This window comes from Lacerta agilis, chromosome 2 (assembly GCF_009819535.1).
Source record: "Lacerta agilis isolate rLacAgi1 chromosome 2, rLacAgi1.pri, whole genome shotgun sequence".
NCBI classification, from domain to species: Eukaryota; Metazoa; Chordata; class Lepidosauria; order Squamata; family Lacertidae; genus Lacerta; species Lacerta agilis.
In genome coordinates this window covers 113218481-113234700 of record NC_046313.1, presented here as the reverse complement: position 1 = coordinate 113234700, position 16220 = coordinate 113218481, and the positions used below count along the sequence as shown (strand labels likewise).

Sequence of the window (16220 nt, the reverse complement as noted above, 5' to 3'; positions counted from 1 at the left end):
CAGTTTCTAACAAGGCAGCAATGAAAGGGGCATGAGCAACAGGCATCCATTGGAGTAAATGGATTACATTTGCTGGACTATTGCCTGCAATACCACCTATCCACTAGTGTATGCAACAGGGAAACTTTCTCGCTAACACACATGAACTTTTAGGCACCGGCCATTGCCTGGATATTTCGGAGACATAAAACTGAAAGCCCTCATATGCAGGTGAAGGTGAAGAAACACACATTCTTAACAGTGACCTATTAACACACTAGACACAGGCTGGAAAATCAATGCATGTTCTATACAGTTCTAATTTCTCTCTTGACTGCGTATTGAAGATCATAATGCATGTTTTTCAACAGCATTTATTCATAACAGGCGTGATCTGTGAGGATATGCTCTCATTGGAAAGATCTACTTTACATATGTCAACAGAATACCAGCGAATGCATCTGTCTCTATGAAAAATATCAGCCTGGTAATATCAAAGAGAAATTCACACCATATTAACAAATATTGGGGAAGGAAGAAATATTCAAGCAAATACCGGTATCTGCAAGTGATGAATACATGGGAAATAATGCATGGGGAAGAAAACAGAATATGGCTATGTAAATCTAACTCAGATCAGAACAATCTGCAACACAGCCACTAAAAGAAATAAAAATTTTGTTTTTGTACCTTCAGGGAACAGCTGACAGATAACTAAGATCCCATGGGTAGAATGTAGAACAGACATAAAGGAGAAGACAGGAAAAATAAAATGCTAAAATATGAATCACTTGGAAATAAGAAAAAATAATCATAAAAAATAAACATCTCTCTCTCATCTATCCACACACCCAAAAACTAAAAAAGCAACAACTGTTTGAAGTATTTGTGCAAAGTCCCAGGCACAAAGAAGAATGGCAGCACAAGGCATCTGTAACGAATAAGAGGCAGGTTTTGAAAGGGAAAAAATCCATTTTCCTCTAAAAGAGAAGGTAAACTAGGCTGAAAATGGGCTCAAAGCAAGGAAAATATTACAAACACCTGGAGTTCAGCAAAAATACAATGAAACAAAGAAGCAAATTATAACACTGAGCACAATCATTAGTTTGTTCTCTATAGGAGCTATTTGATATGATTAAAGATCGTCCCACACCCCAACCCTTTCTAAGACGTTTCCCTTGTACGAGTTCTTTACAGTTTAGTAAGGGAGCCCCTGTCACTGAAGTGCTTTCCATATGCCAAACATTTCTAAGATTTACTCCCTGTGTGAGTTATTTGAAGTCTAGTAAGATGGCTACTGGAGCTGAAGCTCTTCCCACACTGCAAACATTATAAGGCTTGTCTCCTGTATGAATTCTTTGATGTGCGGTAAGGGTAGTACTCCGACTGAAGCTCTTTCCACACTCCAAACATGTATACGGTTTCTCCCCTGTATGAATTCGTTGATGCGACTTAAGGTTGCCAAACTGACTGAAGCTCTTTCCACACTCTGAACATATATACTTCTCCCCTGTATGAGTTCGTTGGTGCAAGGCAAGGGTACTACTGTGCGTGAAGCTCTCTTGACATTCATAACATTTATAAGGTTTCTCTCCTGTATGAGTTCTTTGATGCGAGGTAAGTTGGCCACTCTGACTGAAGCTCTTTCCACACTCTGAACATGTATACGGTTTCTCCCCTGTATGAGTTCTTTGGTGCAAGGTAAGTTTGCCACTCTGACAGAAGCTCTTTCCACACTCCGAACATGTATACGGTTTCTCCCCTGTATGAGTTCTTTGGTGCAAGGTAAGGCCACTACTTCGAGTGAAGCTCTTGCCACATTCAAAACATTCATAAGGTTTCTCCCCCGTATGAGTTCTTTGATGCGAGGTAAGTTGGCCACTCTGAATGAAGCTCTTTCCACACTCTGAACATGTATAGGGTTTCTCCCCTGTATGAGTTCGTTGATGCGACGTAAGGATGTGACTATGACTGAAGCTCTTTCCGCACTCGGAACATGTATACGGTTTCTCCCCTGTATGAGTTCGTTGATGCAACGTAAGGCTGCGACTATTACTGAAGCTCTTTCCACACTCGGAACATGTATAAGGTTTCTCCCCTGTATGAGTTCTTTGGTGTCTAGTATGGGCACGACTGGCACTGAAGCTCTTTCCACACACTGTACATGTATACGATTTCTCCCCTGTGTGCGCTTTTTGATGTAAAGTAAGAATTGAGCGTTTACCAAATCTCTTTCCACACACTGTACATTCATGCTTTTTCTCCACTCTGTGAATTTGATTTTCACCACCCTGAGACGTACCAGAGTCACCCTCCGGCTTCTGCTTTTGTCTCCTCTCTTGCTTGCTACCTCCATCTTGACCTCTCAGCTTCTTTTGCTCCTCCTCCTCTTTGGATCCTTCCCCTTCTGCCAGCATCCCTTCAACATCTGCTGATGCAAATAAAAAGGCAAATTAATGAAATGCTAAAGGAGCATCGTCACCCAAATAATTCAGTCAGGACACAGAGATCCAGGTCCCAGGGCCTTGTGGAAGTTCCCTCACTGTGAGAAGGGAAGTTACAGGGAACGAGGCAGAGGGCCTTATTGGTGGTGGTGCCAATTCTGTGGAACGCCCTCCTGTGAGATGTCAAATAAATAACTATAAAACTTTTAGACCACATCTGAAGGCAGCCCTGTATAGGGAAGTTTTTAATGTTGGATGTTTTATTATGCTTTTATATTTGTTGGAAGCCACCTAGAGTGGCTGGGGCAACCCAGTCAGATCTGTGGGGTACAAATAATAAAAGTACAGTAGTAGTTATAGTAGTAGTAGCCTGTCTGTATAAGGCCTCAGCCACACTTGGACTTTTAATGTGGACTTGAAGTTACTTGGGGTTTTTTACCTCTTTTGCTCAGAACTGCTCTTGCAGAAACTGCTGTACTTAATTGAAACACAAATGTTTTTAAATGGGGGGTGTTATTGGGTTGTTTTTGTTTTGATTATGTACTTAGCATTTTTATATTGCGATTTCATCCTGTAAACAGCCCTGAGACCTGTGGATATAGGGAGGTATTTAAATTTAATAAATTATAATAAAATCAGGCCACATAAGAATTATTAAAATCCCAGGGGAGCACTTGCATTATTTTAGCAGAATAATATACAGAAATGCAATAATTATGGGAAATGTAAATATTAGGGGAAATACCCTTTGCCAAAGTTTGTGCATTAGGAGAAATCTGCACCAAGATCCTTACAAATTTTCAAGAAGTCTTTAAAAATAATAAGATGATGTGAAAATCTGGACAAATTGATGACTAGAAAAAGGAGATACATTTTAAAAAACTTTAATTGAAACAGTTTGCCTAATATCCCTCCCCATACTATAATATCCCTCCCCATACTCCCCAGAGATGTTTCACAGTGGAATTTGCTGCCAAGGAGTGTGGTGGTCTCCTTCTTTGGAGGTCTTTAAGCGGAGGCTTGACAGCCATCTGTCAGGAATGCTTTGATGGTGTTTCCTGCTTGGCAGGGGGTTGGACTGGATGGCCCTTGTGGTCTCTTCCAACTCTAGGATTCTATGATACTCCGCCTCCCCCCGTTTATAATATTGCCCTCCTTCAGTGGGTATATAATAAAATATAATAATATGACCCACCTCCAGCGGGTATATAGTAATATAAAACAGCAGCAGCAAGATTACTAATTGCAAAAAATTGGAAAACAACAATAGTACCGAAGTTATCGGACTGGAGATCAAAAATTTGTGGATTCATGAGCATGGCAAAATTAACAGTGTCGGTGAGAGGAGGTTCCACCCAGAAGGTCAATAAAGACTGGGAATGCGTTGAAATATATATGGAAAAGTTTAGCAAGGTAAATTAATTATTACCAATTAATATTAGCAGTATATCCCAAGGTGAATGAATAACAAGATGTTCAAACAACACAGAAGAATTAAGTAATATAAGAACAATAAGTTCGCACACAGGTGAGGGAGGAAGCAGGGAGGAGGGGAGGGGGAGGGGGGAAGAAATGTTAAAAATTAAAATAGTATAGGATTTTGTACAGGTACGTTGGCACAAATGTATGTTTCTCTTTATTGTTGTTTGTATATATTATTATTGAGAAGAGAAGACTCCCTAGAAAAGACCCTGATGTTGGGAAAGATGGAGGGCACAAGGAGAAGGGGACGACAGAGGATGAGATGGTTGGACAGTGTTCTTGAAGCTACCAACATGAGTTTGACCGAACTGCGGGAGGCAGTGAAGGATAGGCGTGCCTGGCGTGCTCTGGTCCATGGGGTCACGAAGAGTCGGACACGACTGAACGACTGAACAACAACAAATATATTATTATGTTTATTAATAAAGTTTTTTGTTATTAAAAAAACATAATATAAAATAATATTACCCACCTACAGTGCCTCCGCGAGGAAGGGCAGCCGACGCCATTGCCAGCATCTTCCCCGAGGAAGCGGGACAGGAAGCGGAAGCTCCTATTTTCCCAACAGCCTTTCCCTTCCGCTCTAGGAATCTCAGCTCTGTCGCTGCTGCTCTTAACCGTTTCGGTGCCGAGCGGCAGGAGCCCCTGGGCTGCTCCAGGCTGAGAGCGAGGAGAGGCGCTCGCCTCACCTCCGGAAAGCCCCGCTGGATCAGCTGCACGGGCGCCCCAAAACGTTTCCTAAACTCAAAGAATGCCAGACGCAGGGGCGGAGGAAGCCGCCCGGCCACCGGGGGCGGCAAACCCGGAAGCACCCGGGAGGCGTGGTTTCGCTCCCAGCACGCATGCGCAGCTTGCCTAAGACGCATGCGTCGGAGGCGCGCTGCCGGCAGGAGAACACCGAGCAAGCCCGTCCGGGGCTGGCCCGCCGGCAGCGCTCCTCTCCCAGTGCGCAGGCGCAGTTGTAGGACACCTCCCCAGATAGATGGTGGATTGATAGCTAGCAGCACAAGCGGGAATCAGAACTCAAGCATCCAGGACAGATGGGCATCGCACCTCTGCTTAAAAACCCCCCAGGGGAGAGTCTGCCCCCTTCCACGCCACAGTCCTGCAGCTCTTACTGTCAGAATGGAATCTCCTTTCTTGTCACTTGAAGCCATGGGTTCGAGTCCTACCTCCCAGGGAGTTTAGAAAACGTTTGGGGGGTTTTTAAGTTTAGGGGGGGGGAGGAAGGCAATTAAGAGGCAACGCAATAGGAATTTGTACAATTATTCACAGCGTAGAGAAAGTGGGCGGAGGGAAGTTTTGGTCCCACTCTCCTAACACTAGAACTGGGAAGCTGGGTGTGGGGAGATCCAGCCCTTCTTCACAGCACAGGGTCGAACCCTGGGACTCCCTCCCCCAGGAGACAGGGATGGCCACCAACTTGGATGGCTATAAAAAAGAGGATTAGGTAAATTCATGGAGAGGGCTCTCAATGGCTCCTGCCTGGCCACAATGGCTATGATCTGCCTCCCCAGTTGGAGGTCTTCTGAATACCAGTAGCTGGAAACCACTGGTATTCAGGGGAGGAGGGGGCTCCTGTGCCTGAAGCCCGCCTGGGAGCTTCCTCCCTCTGGGTGCCTGGTCAGCCACTGAGAGGACAAGAGGCTGAACTACATGGGCCATTGGCCTGACCCACCTGCATGGTTCTTCCTTCCTTTGTTTTTGTTATTTGTTATTTGTAATTTTCCATTACATAGGTTCACATTCAAATCAATATTACCATACAGTAGTCATCAGCTTCCCTTCCCCCACTTCCATGGTTCGTTTTAGTTTTGCATTACTATTGCATTTCCTAATTATACATTTAATTCCCCCTCCCCATTATATCTTCACTTAATTTAAACTGCTGAATTTATTCTAACCTGCTAATGTTTTCATCAGTTTCCAGTGATTCTTCAAATAATTCTGCAAACATTTCCCAGTCTTCCTTAAAGGCTCTTCCTATGTTCTGATGCATAGGAGCTGCCCTGCCACAGCAGGAAGTTGCTGCCTCTGTCTCCTGCAACCCTTTCCTTGTCTTGCTGGATACCAAGGTTTCCTTCTGTGGCCATCCACCACCTGCCCCAAAACAGGACTCCAGCTGGAAGCTTTCCAGGCTGACCCCATTTGAGTCTCAACTGGGCACCTCTAAACCTCCTCCCAAACCCGGTTCTAACCCTAGCCCTGGTTTCTCACAGGCACTTAATTGGCCGCAGTGACAACAGGATGCTGGGCTCGATGGGCCCCAACCACCAACCTCCATTTCTTATTTTCTTTGCATATAAATTCCAGCTTTCAAATTTGTTATACAAGTTGTCTTTAAACTTTTGACTTCCCACCTTTCCCTCTCTGCTGCTCTTAATCTGATCTCGTTTACCTACTGCAGTCTAATAAACGTTTCAGCTAAGACATATTCTTCTATTTCGTATATAATCATTTCAAGTCGTGCTCGCAATTTCAACTGGTTACGATATTATTTCACGTATTCCAGAAAGAGCTTCCATTCTTCCACGAATAGTCCACCATGTTGGTTTCTTATTTTTTTGCGGTTAGGTATCGCTAGTTCTGCATAGTCCATTAGCTTTAAAATCCATTCTTCTTTCATCTGCGTTTTTTTACCAGTGTGGTATAGTGGTTAAGAGCGGAAGACTCGTAATCTGGGGAACCGGGTTTGTGTCTCCGCTCCTCCACATGCAGCTGCTGGGTGACCTTGGGCTAGTCACACTTCTTTGAAGTCTCTCAGCCCCACTCACCTCACAGAGTGTTTGTTGTGGGGGACGAAGGGAAAGGAGAATGTTAGCCGCTTTGAGGCTCCTTCGGGTAGTGAAAAGCAGGATATCAAATCCAAACTCTTCTTCTTCTTCTTTTCTTTCCAGTTCTAAGCATACAAAATTCTAGCTGCTGTTGTTGCATACATGAGTAAGTTAATAATTTTTGGGGACCCTGTTACCCCTAAAGGAAATACCTCAGGGCTTTTGGGGGTTATTATTTGCCACAACCCTCAATTTCCATCCACCTCCTACCATTTTTGCCAAGATACAGCACTCCTATTTTTGTCACCTGCGCTGTCCTGACCTGAAAGCCCAGCGGCAATCAGAACTCAGAGGCTGCAGAGGCTGCAGCTAAGGATCCAGACCAGGTTTGGAGCCCTGAGAAAAAGCTCCTGTATCACCTGGTCCTGTAAGGCCAGTGGCAGGACCCTAGCAAGTAGCTTCCCCTGAGCCTGAGGAACTACCAGTCCAGGCAGGAGAAGGCATGTCCTTCTTCAGGCTAGAGGACTAGCCCTTTAAGGTTCCAAGTTATCTGCAAGGAGGAGGCAGAGCCTGGGAGAGAGCAGAGGTTGAAGATGGCTCTGCCTCTTCCGCCCCCCCCCCCTTCTTTAGACTTGAGTGGCTCACGGGGAGCTTTCCCTGGTCCTGAAACTCCTGGCCTGCCTTGCCCTGTGGGATCCAGCATCATAGAATCATAGAGTTGGAAGAGACCACAAGGGCCATCCAGTCCAACCCCCTGCCAAGCAGGAAACACCATCAAAGCATTCCTGACAGATGGCTGTCAAGCCTCTGCTTAAAGACCTCCAAAGAAGGAGACTCCACCACACTCCTTGGCAGCAAACTCCACTGTCGAACAGCTCTTACTCCAGGCTAAACATACCCAGCTCCCTAAGCCGTTCCTCATAAGGCATCGTTTCCAGGCCTTTGACCATTTTGGTTGCCCTCCTCTGGACACGTTCCAGCTTGTCAGTATCCTTCTTGAACTGTGGTGCCCAGAACTGGATACAGTACTCCAGGTGAGGTCTGACCAGAGCGGAATACAGTGGTACTATTACTTCCCTCGATCTGGATACTATACTCCTATTGATGCAGCCCAGAATTGCATTGGCTTTTTTAGCTGCTGCATCACACTGTTGACTCATGTCAAGTTTATGGTCTACCAAGATTCCTAGATCCTTTGAAAGACACAATCCCGCTTCTTTGCCCCGCTGGCAATTTGGCAGCTGAAGTAGCTAGTACTCCCTGCTGAGATCACCCTGGAAGTTGGTGGCACAGGCCCAAACTGCTTCAACAACCCTAACCCCCTTTTCCTCTCCGGGAAATGATCTTTGGAAGAACGATGGGATGCCACCCACACATCCCTCTCCAGTAACATTGAAATGTCTTGGCCCTGCTTCCACCTTTCCAAATCCCCACTGCTTGGTTCCAGTCTCCCTCTTTTGTCCCTCGGGGAGCATGTTTCCCTTCATGGGGTGCCAGGGTTAAGTGGCAGGGTTAAGATTCTTGACCCCTGTCAGGTGTGACTGAGTCCTCTGTGCGAAGGCTATTCCACTTTTTGGCTCCCAGGATCAGGCTTGGCCCCAAACCGTGCCTCTTCCTGCCATTCTTCTCCAGCGCAGACACACACCCCCCCCCCCCCGTTCATCTGAACCCTCATTTGCGCCTCAGCAGCATCTCTGCTCACAGCAGGGAGATCCCTTAAACTGGTCCACCTAGCCAGAGAGAAGCTATCATTTGGGATAACCTGATCTCTGGGAAACACGGTCTGGAAGGCAGCCTTGAAAACAAACCTTTATCAAATGCAAGGAAACCTCTTTTTCTGCTTATATGTGCAGATCTTCTCAAAATAATGTTGATGTACACATGCATTAAGGAATGGAAAAGATAGTTTAATTATCCACAAAACAGGTGTGCAATTGTCAGAAATAAGAGCAAACAATGGTCCCGGTTGCGAATCTGAAAGTTCAAAGGCTGCACTATAATGTAACTCAGTCACCACTCTGTCTAAAAACACAAGCCTCATCTCCTGCTGGGACACCTCCCCAGCTAGATTTCCATCTCAGAGTTCTGGTGAGAGCTCTAAGGGAATGGGAGCTGCAGCAGGAAAGATCCCACCCTTCCTGCTCAGTCCAGCTTTTGTGGTTGCTCACTCAACGACCATTTCTATGGAGCTGCTTCCTTTCCTCTTCAGGCAAAATTGATGAAATCAAGCTCTCGTTTCATCCTCAAGGTGACTTCCAGAGTGCCCTTTTCGGAGAGGAAAGAGGCCTTTCCACTCTTGGTATCCACAGGGTGAGGCAGGTGCAAGAGAAGCTTCCTGGAAAACGGAAAAGTAGAAGCTGTCACCCGAAGCTGCCATATGAGGAGCAGAAAGAAAGAAAGAAAGAAAGAAAGAAAGAAAGAGGGGAATCGTTGTGGCCAAGGCTGACGAGGGCCTCTGCCTCAAACATTAAAAACTTCCCATCATATGCCAAGGAAATAAACATCTATTTGACTTTTAGAAGACATCGAAAGGGAAGTTTGAGGTTTTTTGTGTTTTTAATATTTTGTCCGAAGCTGCTCAGAATGGCTGGGGCAACCCATATGAATAATAAAATTGTTCCAGTTACAGGTAGGTAGCCGTGTTGGTCTGCCATAGTCAAAACAAAATAAAATAAAAAAATTCCTTCCAGTAGCACCTTAGAGACCAACTAAGTTTGTTCTTGGTATGAGCTTTCGTGTGCATGCACACTTCACATACCAAGGACAAACTTAGTTGGTCTCTAAGGTGCTACTGGAAGGAATTTTTTTTTTTTTTTGAATAAAATTGTTGTTGTTGTTCTTGTTGGGAGCACACAAAGAGTTCAGAAACTCTCCCCACCAAAAACAATAATTTCCTTCCTTCCAGATCTTTGGCAGCCACTGATTCCCACTTTCAAAGCTTTTTCCTGCACGCAAAGCTTCTGTGCATCTTTCTGAAAGCACTAGCCAAAACTCAAGGGTGTACTAAGAAGAAGGCAGAGAATAGAGAGTGTTGTTGTTGTTGTTCAGTCGTGTCCAACTCTTTGTGACCCATGGACCAGAGCACGCCAGGCACGCCTATCCTTCACTGCCTCTCGCAATTTGCCCAAACTCATGTTAGTAGCTTCGAGAACACTGTCCAACCAATAGAGAGTGTTACCAGACACCAAAAACAGCCAGCCCCTGTTACCAACCCTGAAGTGTCACACTGGAGGTCACAGGCTGGTGCAAAGTCTGCCAAACTGGGCCAAAATAATTGAGGGGAACTTCCACACACACCCTCCCAGCTTACTTCTCTGGGCTCCGGAGATCAAGAACCTTTTCCCGAATATCAAGAGTAATGTCTGAAGCCTTCGTATCTGGAAGTTTGATTTTAATCTGAAATGAAAAACAGAGGTGGTTACCAGGCAGCACCGATACAGCTCCTTGCTGGGGACACAAGGGACTCTAGGTGAAAGTATTATTAATATTATTATTTATTATTAATGTAAATAATAAGAATAATAATTTGTATACCACCCTATACCTGTAGGTCTCAGTGTAGTTCACAACATAAAAGTTACAAATTTAAAACCCCAAAATACATAATAAAAATAACTAAAACAATTAGCAATACTAACGTATACAAACTATTCAAAAATACACTCCGCAACTAAAGCCCCAAAACAATAGCCCAGCCCGCAAAAACAAAATCCAAATGAATATATAACACTTAAAAACAATTTTAAACAACCCCACCCCCAAACAAAACGGCACCCAGCCAAATTAAAGGACCCCTGGACAGTTGTCCAATCGAATTCAATTCATGGGGTGCGGACGAGGGGATTGTCGTTTGTCGGCGGACAGCTTTTCTGGGTCGTGTGACCGGCATGACTAAACTGCTTCTAGCTCACGGAAACGCCCGTTTACTTTGGCGCCGCAGCGGTACCTGTTTATCTACCCGTGGTGGCATGCTATCAAACTGCTAGGTTGGCAGGAGCTGGGACACAGCAATAGGAGCTCACCCCGTCAAGCACATTTGAACTGCCGACCTTGCGATCAGCAAGCCCAAGAGGCTCCACGGTTTACTCCACAGCACCACCCACGTCCCCATTAAAACCCCATCCCTGTTCGAACAATGGGCCAAATACGAGGAAGAGTCTGCAGAGGCTGCTTCTTACCAGCATGTCCTCACAGCAAGCCGTAGACGCGTCCTTCCTGCTCATTCCCAGGAACATGTCCTCAGCACTCACATGCTGCTTGAATAATATTTCATATCTGTGAAAGACAATGTTCGCCAGCAAGGCTGAAAGCCACTGGGGTCGGGGAGGGGCACCTCTTTTCATCGCCTGCTGCCTGGCAGCCCCTACACTCCCAACGGGGCAGAGCCCGCTGCTTTCAGTTCCTGCTCAGCCACTGCAACCCCAAAAAGCAACTGGAGGGAGGTGGACAAGCATTGGCCTCCTGAAGGGAAAGCTCCTCACGAGCCAGCTGCCAATTAAGGAGATGCGACGTAACAAGGACGAAATAAGAGGGGTGTGTGTGGTAACCAAAGAGTGTAAGATAAATGACGACAACTGTATAATTGATGTACTAAGAGAGCCAGTGCGGTGTAGTGGTTAAGAGCAGTGGACTCGTAATCTGGTGAACCGGGTTCAATTCCCTGCTCCTCCACATGCAGCTGCTGGGTGACCTTGGGCTAGTCACACTTCCTGAAGAAGAGTTTGGATTTGATATCCCGCTTTATCACTACCCGAAGTAGTGACTAGCCCAAGGTCACCCAGCAGCTGCATGTGGAGGAGCGGAGACACAAACCCGGTTCACCAGATTACGAGTCCACTGCTCTTGGAAGTCTCTCAGCCCCACTCACCTCACAGAGTGTTTGTTGTGGGGGAGGAAGGGAAAGGAGAATGTGAGCCGCTTTGAGACTGCTTCGGGTAGTGAAAAGCGGGATATCAAATCCAAACTCTTCTTCTAAGATATGTAAAATGCATTTAAAAAAATTTGAGATAACTTTGTCTATAGATTTGGTAGCAACACCCGTTTGAAACAGCAGAAGATTTAATTGCCTCCTTCTCTTTGCCAGGACGGTGTGCCTGCCCTGCCCGACAGCTGCTCCATAGCTACTCATGTGTTGCAGCAATTTCAATGCAATTTATAAAGCTGCACTCCTAACCCCACTTCCTGACTGGCACGGTAGGGCAGCAGCAGCCAGCCAGATGTTAGTTGTCAAATCTTGCAACCAAACAGACGTAACCCACTCAATATCTTGAAAACAGTCTCTTGTTTTATATCATACCCACAAACTGGGGTTCCATTATGTGGAGGAGATAGAAGAGAGAGAATATTCCACATTATATTGTAGAGAGAGTTTGGAACCTTTGAAATACTTGCAGTATTCCCTACTGGAATATAGTTGTTGGTATGTATAATATAATTTATTTGTATAATTAAATTGAGTTCATCATGCATTCAAGAATAGAACTTTAAACTGCATCATTTTATATTATTTAGACTTATAGCTGCTGAAGAAGCCGTAAGGCGAAACAGGTGGACTTAATTCCAGAAAGCCTTGTTCTGCTTACATCGATTTATGGACTTTTGACTTTACTTTGCAATTTGAACCCGTTTGTCGGTATGATATAAAACAAGAGACTGTTTTCAAGATATTCAGTGGGTTACGTGTGTTTGTGTTTTACGCCAGTACTGTATGTAACCCAGGTTTGTTGTTGGATTGTATAAATCTTGCAACCAGACATTTCCACTTACTTGCAAAAGGCCCGTCGCCTGTGGTGAAATGCGACTGGTGCCTGGTTAATTTCAAACACTGAACGAACCCATACAATACTATTTAAGAGAACTCCCTCATCCAAAGGCAAATCAGAGCATGGATTTGGAAGAGAGAGGCAAGCACTCCTGGCAGGGCAACTGGAGCTCAGATGGGCTTACTCAGGCTGTTCCCTGGAGTCCAAGGCATCATCATTGTACTCGGAATCCTCTGGCACATCCTCTGCGCTCCAGATCTCTTTGCTGTTCCCATATTTCACTTGAGTGGCGGCTGCAAGCAGGAAGACAGAACCCCCTGGTTTACCTGTCCTTGCAGAGCACACACAGCTCCCTGGCCTTTTGCAGGGCAACAGGCCACTTCTGGCTCATAACACAATCATGGCACGAGGGAGCATCTAAGAGACAGTGTCTGTGAATCAACAAGCACCTTGGTTTTCAAGTTGTAAATCCCATTAATCACTGGCTGAAATCCCATTAATCAGAGATGCTCGTACATCACTACAAATAATGATTTAGTACCTGTTAGGATGCCATTGGGGAAATTGCCACTGGTGTTAGAAAGGATGGGCTTATCTATATGCCAATGCTTTTTGTTGTTCTTGTTGATGGTGATCATGTTGTTAATTAAATTCGTATACTGCCCTATATTCGTAGATCTCATGGTGGTTCACAACATTATTGGTAAAAAAAAAAATGGGTGCCAGTATTCATACATTAGTTAGAGTGTTGTGCATTGCTGCAATTCCAAGTTTTATTATTATAAGGCCAGCCTCACTAAATAGAGGGCAAAAAAAGAGTCACGGGAATATCCAAATGAAAAGAAAAAATTCTACTTTGTTATTTAAGTATTACTATATATATATATATATATATATATATATATATATATATACATGCTCATTTCGTCACAGGGATCTTTCACGGTGTTGATTTTTTCTTTTCACTAAATAGAGGGAGCTCAAAGAGGATCCATGGCCATTCTGTTGCCCAAAGGCCCACAAAACCCTCGACCTGGCTGTATGTGCTCCTTGCAAGCCTCCTGTTAAGGGAGCTACATCAGTGCTGGCTACTGCCTTCTCCTCACTCCTCTTTGTGTCTTCTTGCCCTGTGACAGTGGTTAGAGGGAGCATAATGAGATCTGAAGGCTGCGGCTGCCTATGCCGCCAGGGCTCACACAGCAGGAACACTGTTGTGTGTTCTGTGTGATGCATGGAAGTGCCTTGCAGCTCTGTCCTTGTTACTGAGTTCACTGATTCCTTCCATGTGTGAGAGGCATCGCTGGGGTTTGTTGTTTCGACGGAACCTGAGGGTGTGCCTGCTATTTTCAGATTTCCTGAGTGATGCATGGGCAGGATGCTGCAGGCAACCTTTTGATGGCATATCAGTGATGTCCCTGTGCACCCTGCTCCCCCCCCAAAAAAATCCTCCCTACACCTTGCTTTGTGGCATAATGATTAGAGTGTTGGACATGGGAGAGCTGGGTTTGAAACCCCACTCAGCCATAAAGCTCATTGGATGTCCTAGAGCCAGTACCATCTCTTAGCCTAACCTACCTCATAGGAAACAAAATAGGAAATTCTTTCCAGTAGCACCTTAGAGACCAACTGAGTTTGTTCTTGGTATGAGCTTTCGTGTGCATGCACACGAAGTATCTGAAGAAGTGTGAAGTATCTGAAGAAGTGTGCATGCACACGAAAGCTCATACCAAGAACAAACTCAGTTGGTCTCTAAGGTGCTACTGGAAAGAATTTCCTATTTTGTTTCCTATTTTGCTTCGACTATGGCAGACCAACACGGCTACCCACCTGTAACTACCTCATAGGGTTCTTGTGAGGATGAAATAGGGAGGAGGTGAACCATGAGCACCACCTTGAGCTCCTTGGATGATAAATGTGGTACATAAATGTAATAAATCATCATAACGCCTGGCTCACCTGTGGGCGCTGCTGCCTTTGGGGGGCCAATGTTCCCTGGGCCTGCACTGCTCACCTGCAAAAAGATTGCATTTAGCCCTTGTCCATTAGCTGCCCTGAAGAAGGCAGGTCTAAAGCACATTGAAAGCGTAGAGGCTTATGAAGATGATGGAACATGCTGAGATGACTAGACTGACTGTTAGAATTAAAGATGAGGGGAAAAAATTCTTGAGGAATGGAAATATTTTGTGGAATTTGTTTTTTAATAGCATGGCTATGTGAAATCATAGGCAGCATTTGAATTATAGCAACAGATGAGAACGGATAGTTGAGCAAGTTGGAATTAATGTATATAATTGGTAAAATATAATATAGCAGCTTTATTTGGTTAGATAAGAACACCGTGGAAGGGTGGGTGGGAGTTCAATCGATAGGAAAGATTTGTTCTGAATGTTGTCTAAAGATGTAAGAGCCATTTCCCAATACTGTATCTCAAGAGCTGTCACATGGAAGAGGGAGCAAGGTTGTTTTCTCCTGCTCTGGGAGCGGGTAGGACTTGAACCAATGGCTTCAAGTTACAAGAAAGGAGGTTCCTGGTGTTTACATCAGGACGAACATTCTGGGAGTGAGAGCTGTTTGAATGTGGAAGAGTCTCCCTTGGGAAGCTGCGGACTCTCCTTCCTTGGAGTCTTTTTAAGCAGAGGTTGGATGGCCATCTGTCACGGAGGCTTTAGCTGAGATTCCTACATTGCTTTATTATTATTATTATTATTATTTGGTTTTACATATTTAAAATTATAATCACACCACAACATACCCACAGTTTAAAGATTCCTCCAAGTCACTGGACCTTCCCACCTTCCCCTCCATGGGTTCTGTTGTTAGACCTATTCTACTGCATCTTTTTTCAATAATCCAAATTTTTCACCACTCCATTATGTCCATAGTTCTCGTTACATCATAGCTGTCAACTTTTCCCTTTCCTTGCGAGGAATCCTATTCGGAATAAGGGAATTTCCCTTTTTTTTAAAGGGGAAAGTTGACAGCTATGCATTACATTGCAAGTGTTATTGTTCAGTCGTTCAGTCGTGTCCGACTCTTCGTGACCCCATGGACCAGAGTACGCCAGGCACGCCTATCCTTCACTGCCTCTCGCAGTTTGGCCAAACTCATGTTAGTGAGTTCCCCTTCATGGATCACTGCCCCCCTTCATGGATCACTGCCTTGTCGTGGCGAAGGGGCTTGAATTACTCAGGCAAGCTATGGACAGGTCAAGATGGACAGGTCATAGCGGAGAGTTTGGACCAAACGTGATCCACCTGGAGAAGGAACTGGCAAGCCGCTCCAGTATCCCTGCCAAGAAAACTCCATGGACAAAGACAACAGCAAGTGTTATTACAGTCCTGCTAATGTTTTCAACTGCTTTCTCTTTAGATCGTAGAAATCTTCCGCCTTTTACTAAAGATCCCTGCACTGCAGGGGGTTGGAATAGATGACCCTCAGGGGTCCCTTCCACCTCTACGATTCTAGGATTCTAAAAGAAATGGCAATTTTGAAAATTTAATTTAAAAAGTCATGTTTAAAAAGAGAAATAAACCCCAGGAGGGGGGTCTCCCCACCCCACCCCACCCCCGGCCTTCCTCTCACCCCTATTGCCCTTCCTCCGTCCTCGTCCTCCTCCTCCGGCGGCGAGAGCAACTGAGAGAGAGCCAGCAAGGAGGAGGCCGAGCAGAAATCCAGCTCCGGGGACTCCATCACCGCCAGGCCGCCTGCAAGGAAACTCGCGGCAGCACCCAGAAAGCGAGCTGCCTGCCGGCCTGCCGCAGCCAGCGTCTCCCGCGTCG

At 45.3% G+C, this 16220-nt stretch overlaps 2 protein-coding genes across 2 annotated transcripts; both read right to left on the bottom strand.

The window, feature by feature from the left end:
• Positions 1–344: 344 nt before the first annotated feature.
• LOC117042758 (gastrula zinc finger protein XlCGF17.1-like) lies at positions 345–2407 on the bottom strand. Its single transcript, XM_033142394.1, is given in 2 exon segments — positions 345–1310; positions 1313–2407. Coding segments are annotated over 2 exon segments (1167 nt in total). The 5' UTR covers positions 2397–2407; the 3' UTR covers positions 345–1227.
• A 6158-nt stretch (positions 2408–8565) lies between these two features.
• On the bottom strand, positions 8566–16146 carry DNAAF6 (dynein axonemal assembly factor 6). The gene is made up of 6 exons (XM_033142461.1): positions 16024–16146; positions 14398–14452; positions 12626–12734; positions 10858–10954; positions 9990–10075; positions 8566–9014 (listed from the first exon to the last, which is right to left on the bottom strand). The coding sequence occupies exons 1-6, from the start codon at positions 16129–16131 to the stop codon at positions 8885–8887; spliced, it is 585 nt and encodes a 194-aa protein (XP_032998352.1). The 5' UTR covers positions 16132–16146; the 3' UTR covers positions 8566–8884.
• Positions 16147–16220: the final 74 nt, after the last annotated feature.

Coding starts and splice junctions, on each gene's coding strand:
- DNAAF6 (XM_033142461.1), bottom strand. CDS start 16,131: ATGGAGTCCCCGGAGCTGGATTTCTGCTCGGCCTCCTCCTTGCTGGCT. Junction 14,453..16,023: donor ACGGAGGAAGGGCAATAGGG/GTGAGAGGAAGG, acceptor ATCTTTTTGCAG/GTGAGCAGTGCAGGCCCAGG. Junction 10,076..10,857: donor CTTGCTGTGAGGACATGCTG/GTAAGAAGCAGC, acceptor TTTTCATTTCAG/ATTAAAATCAAACTTCCAGA.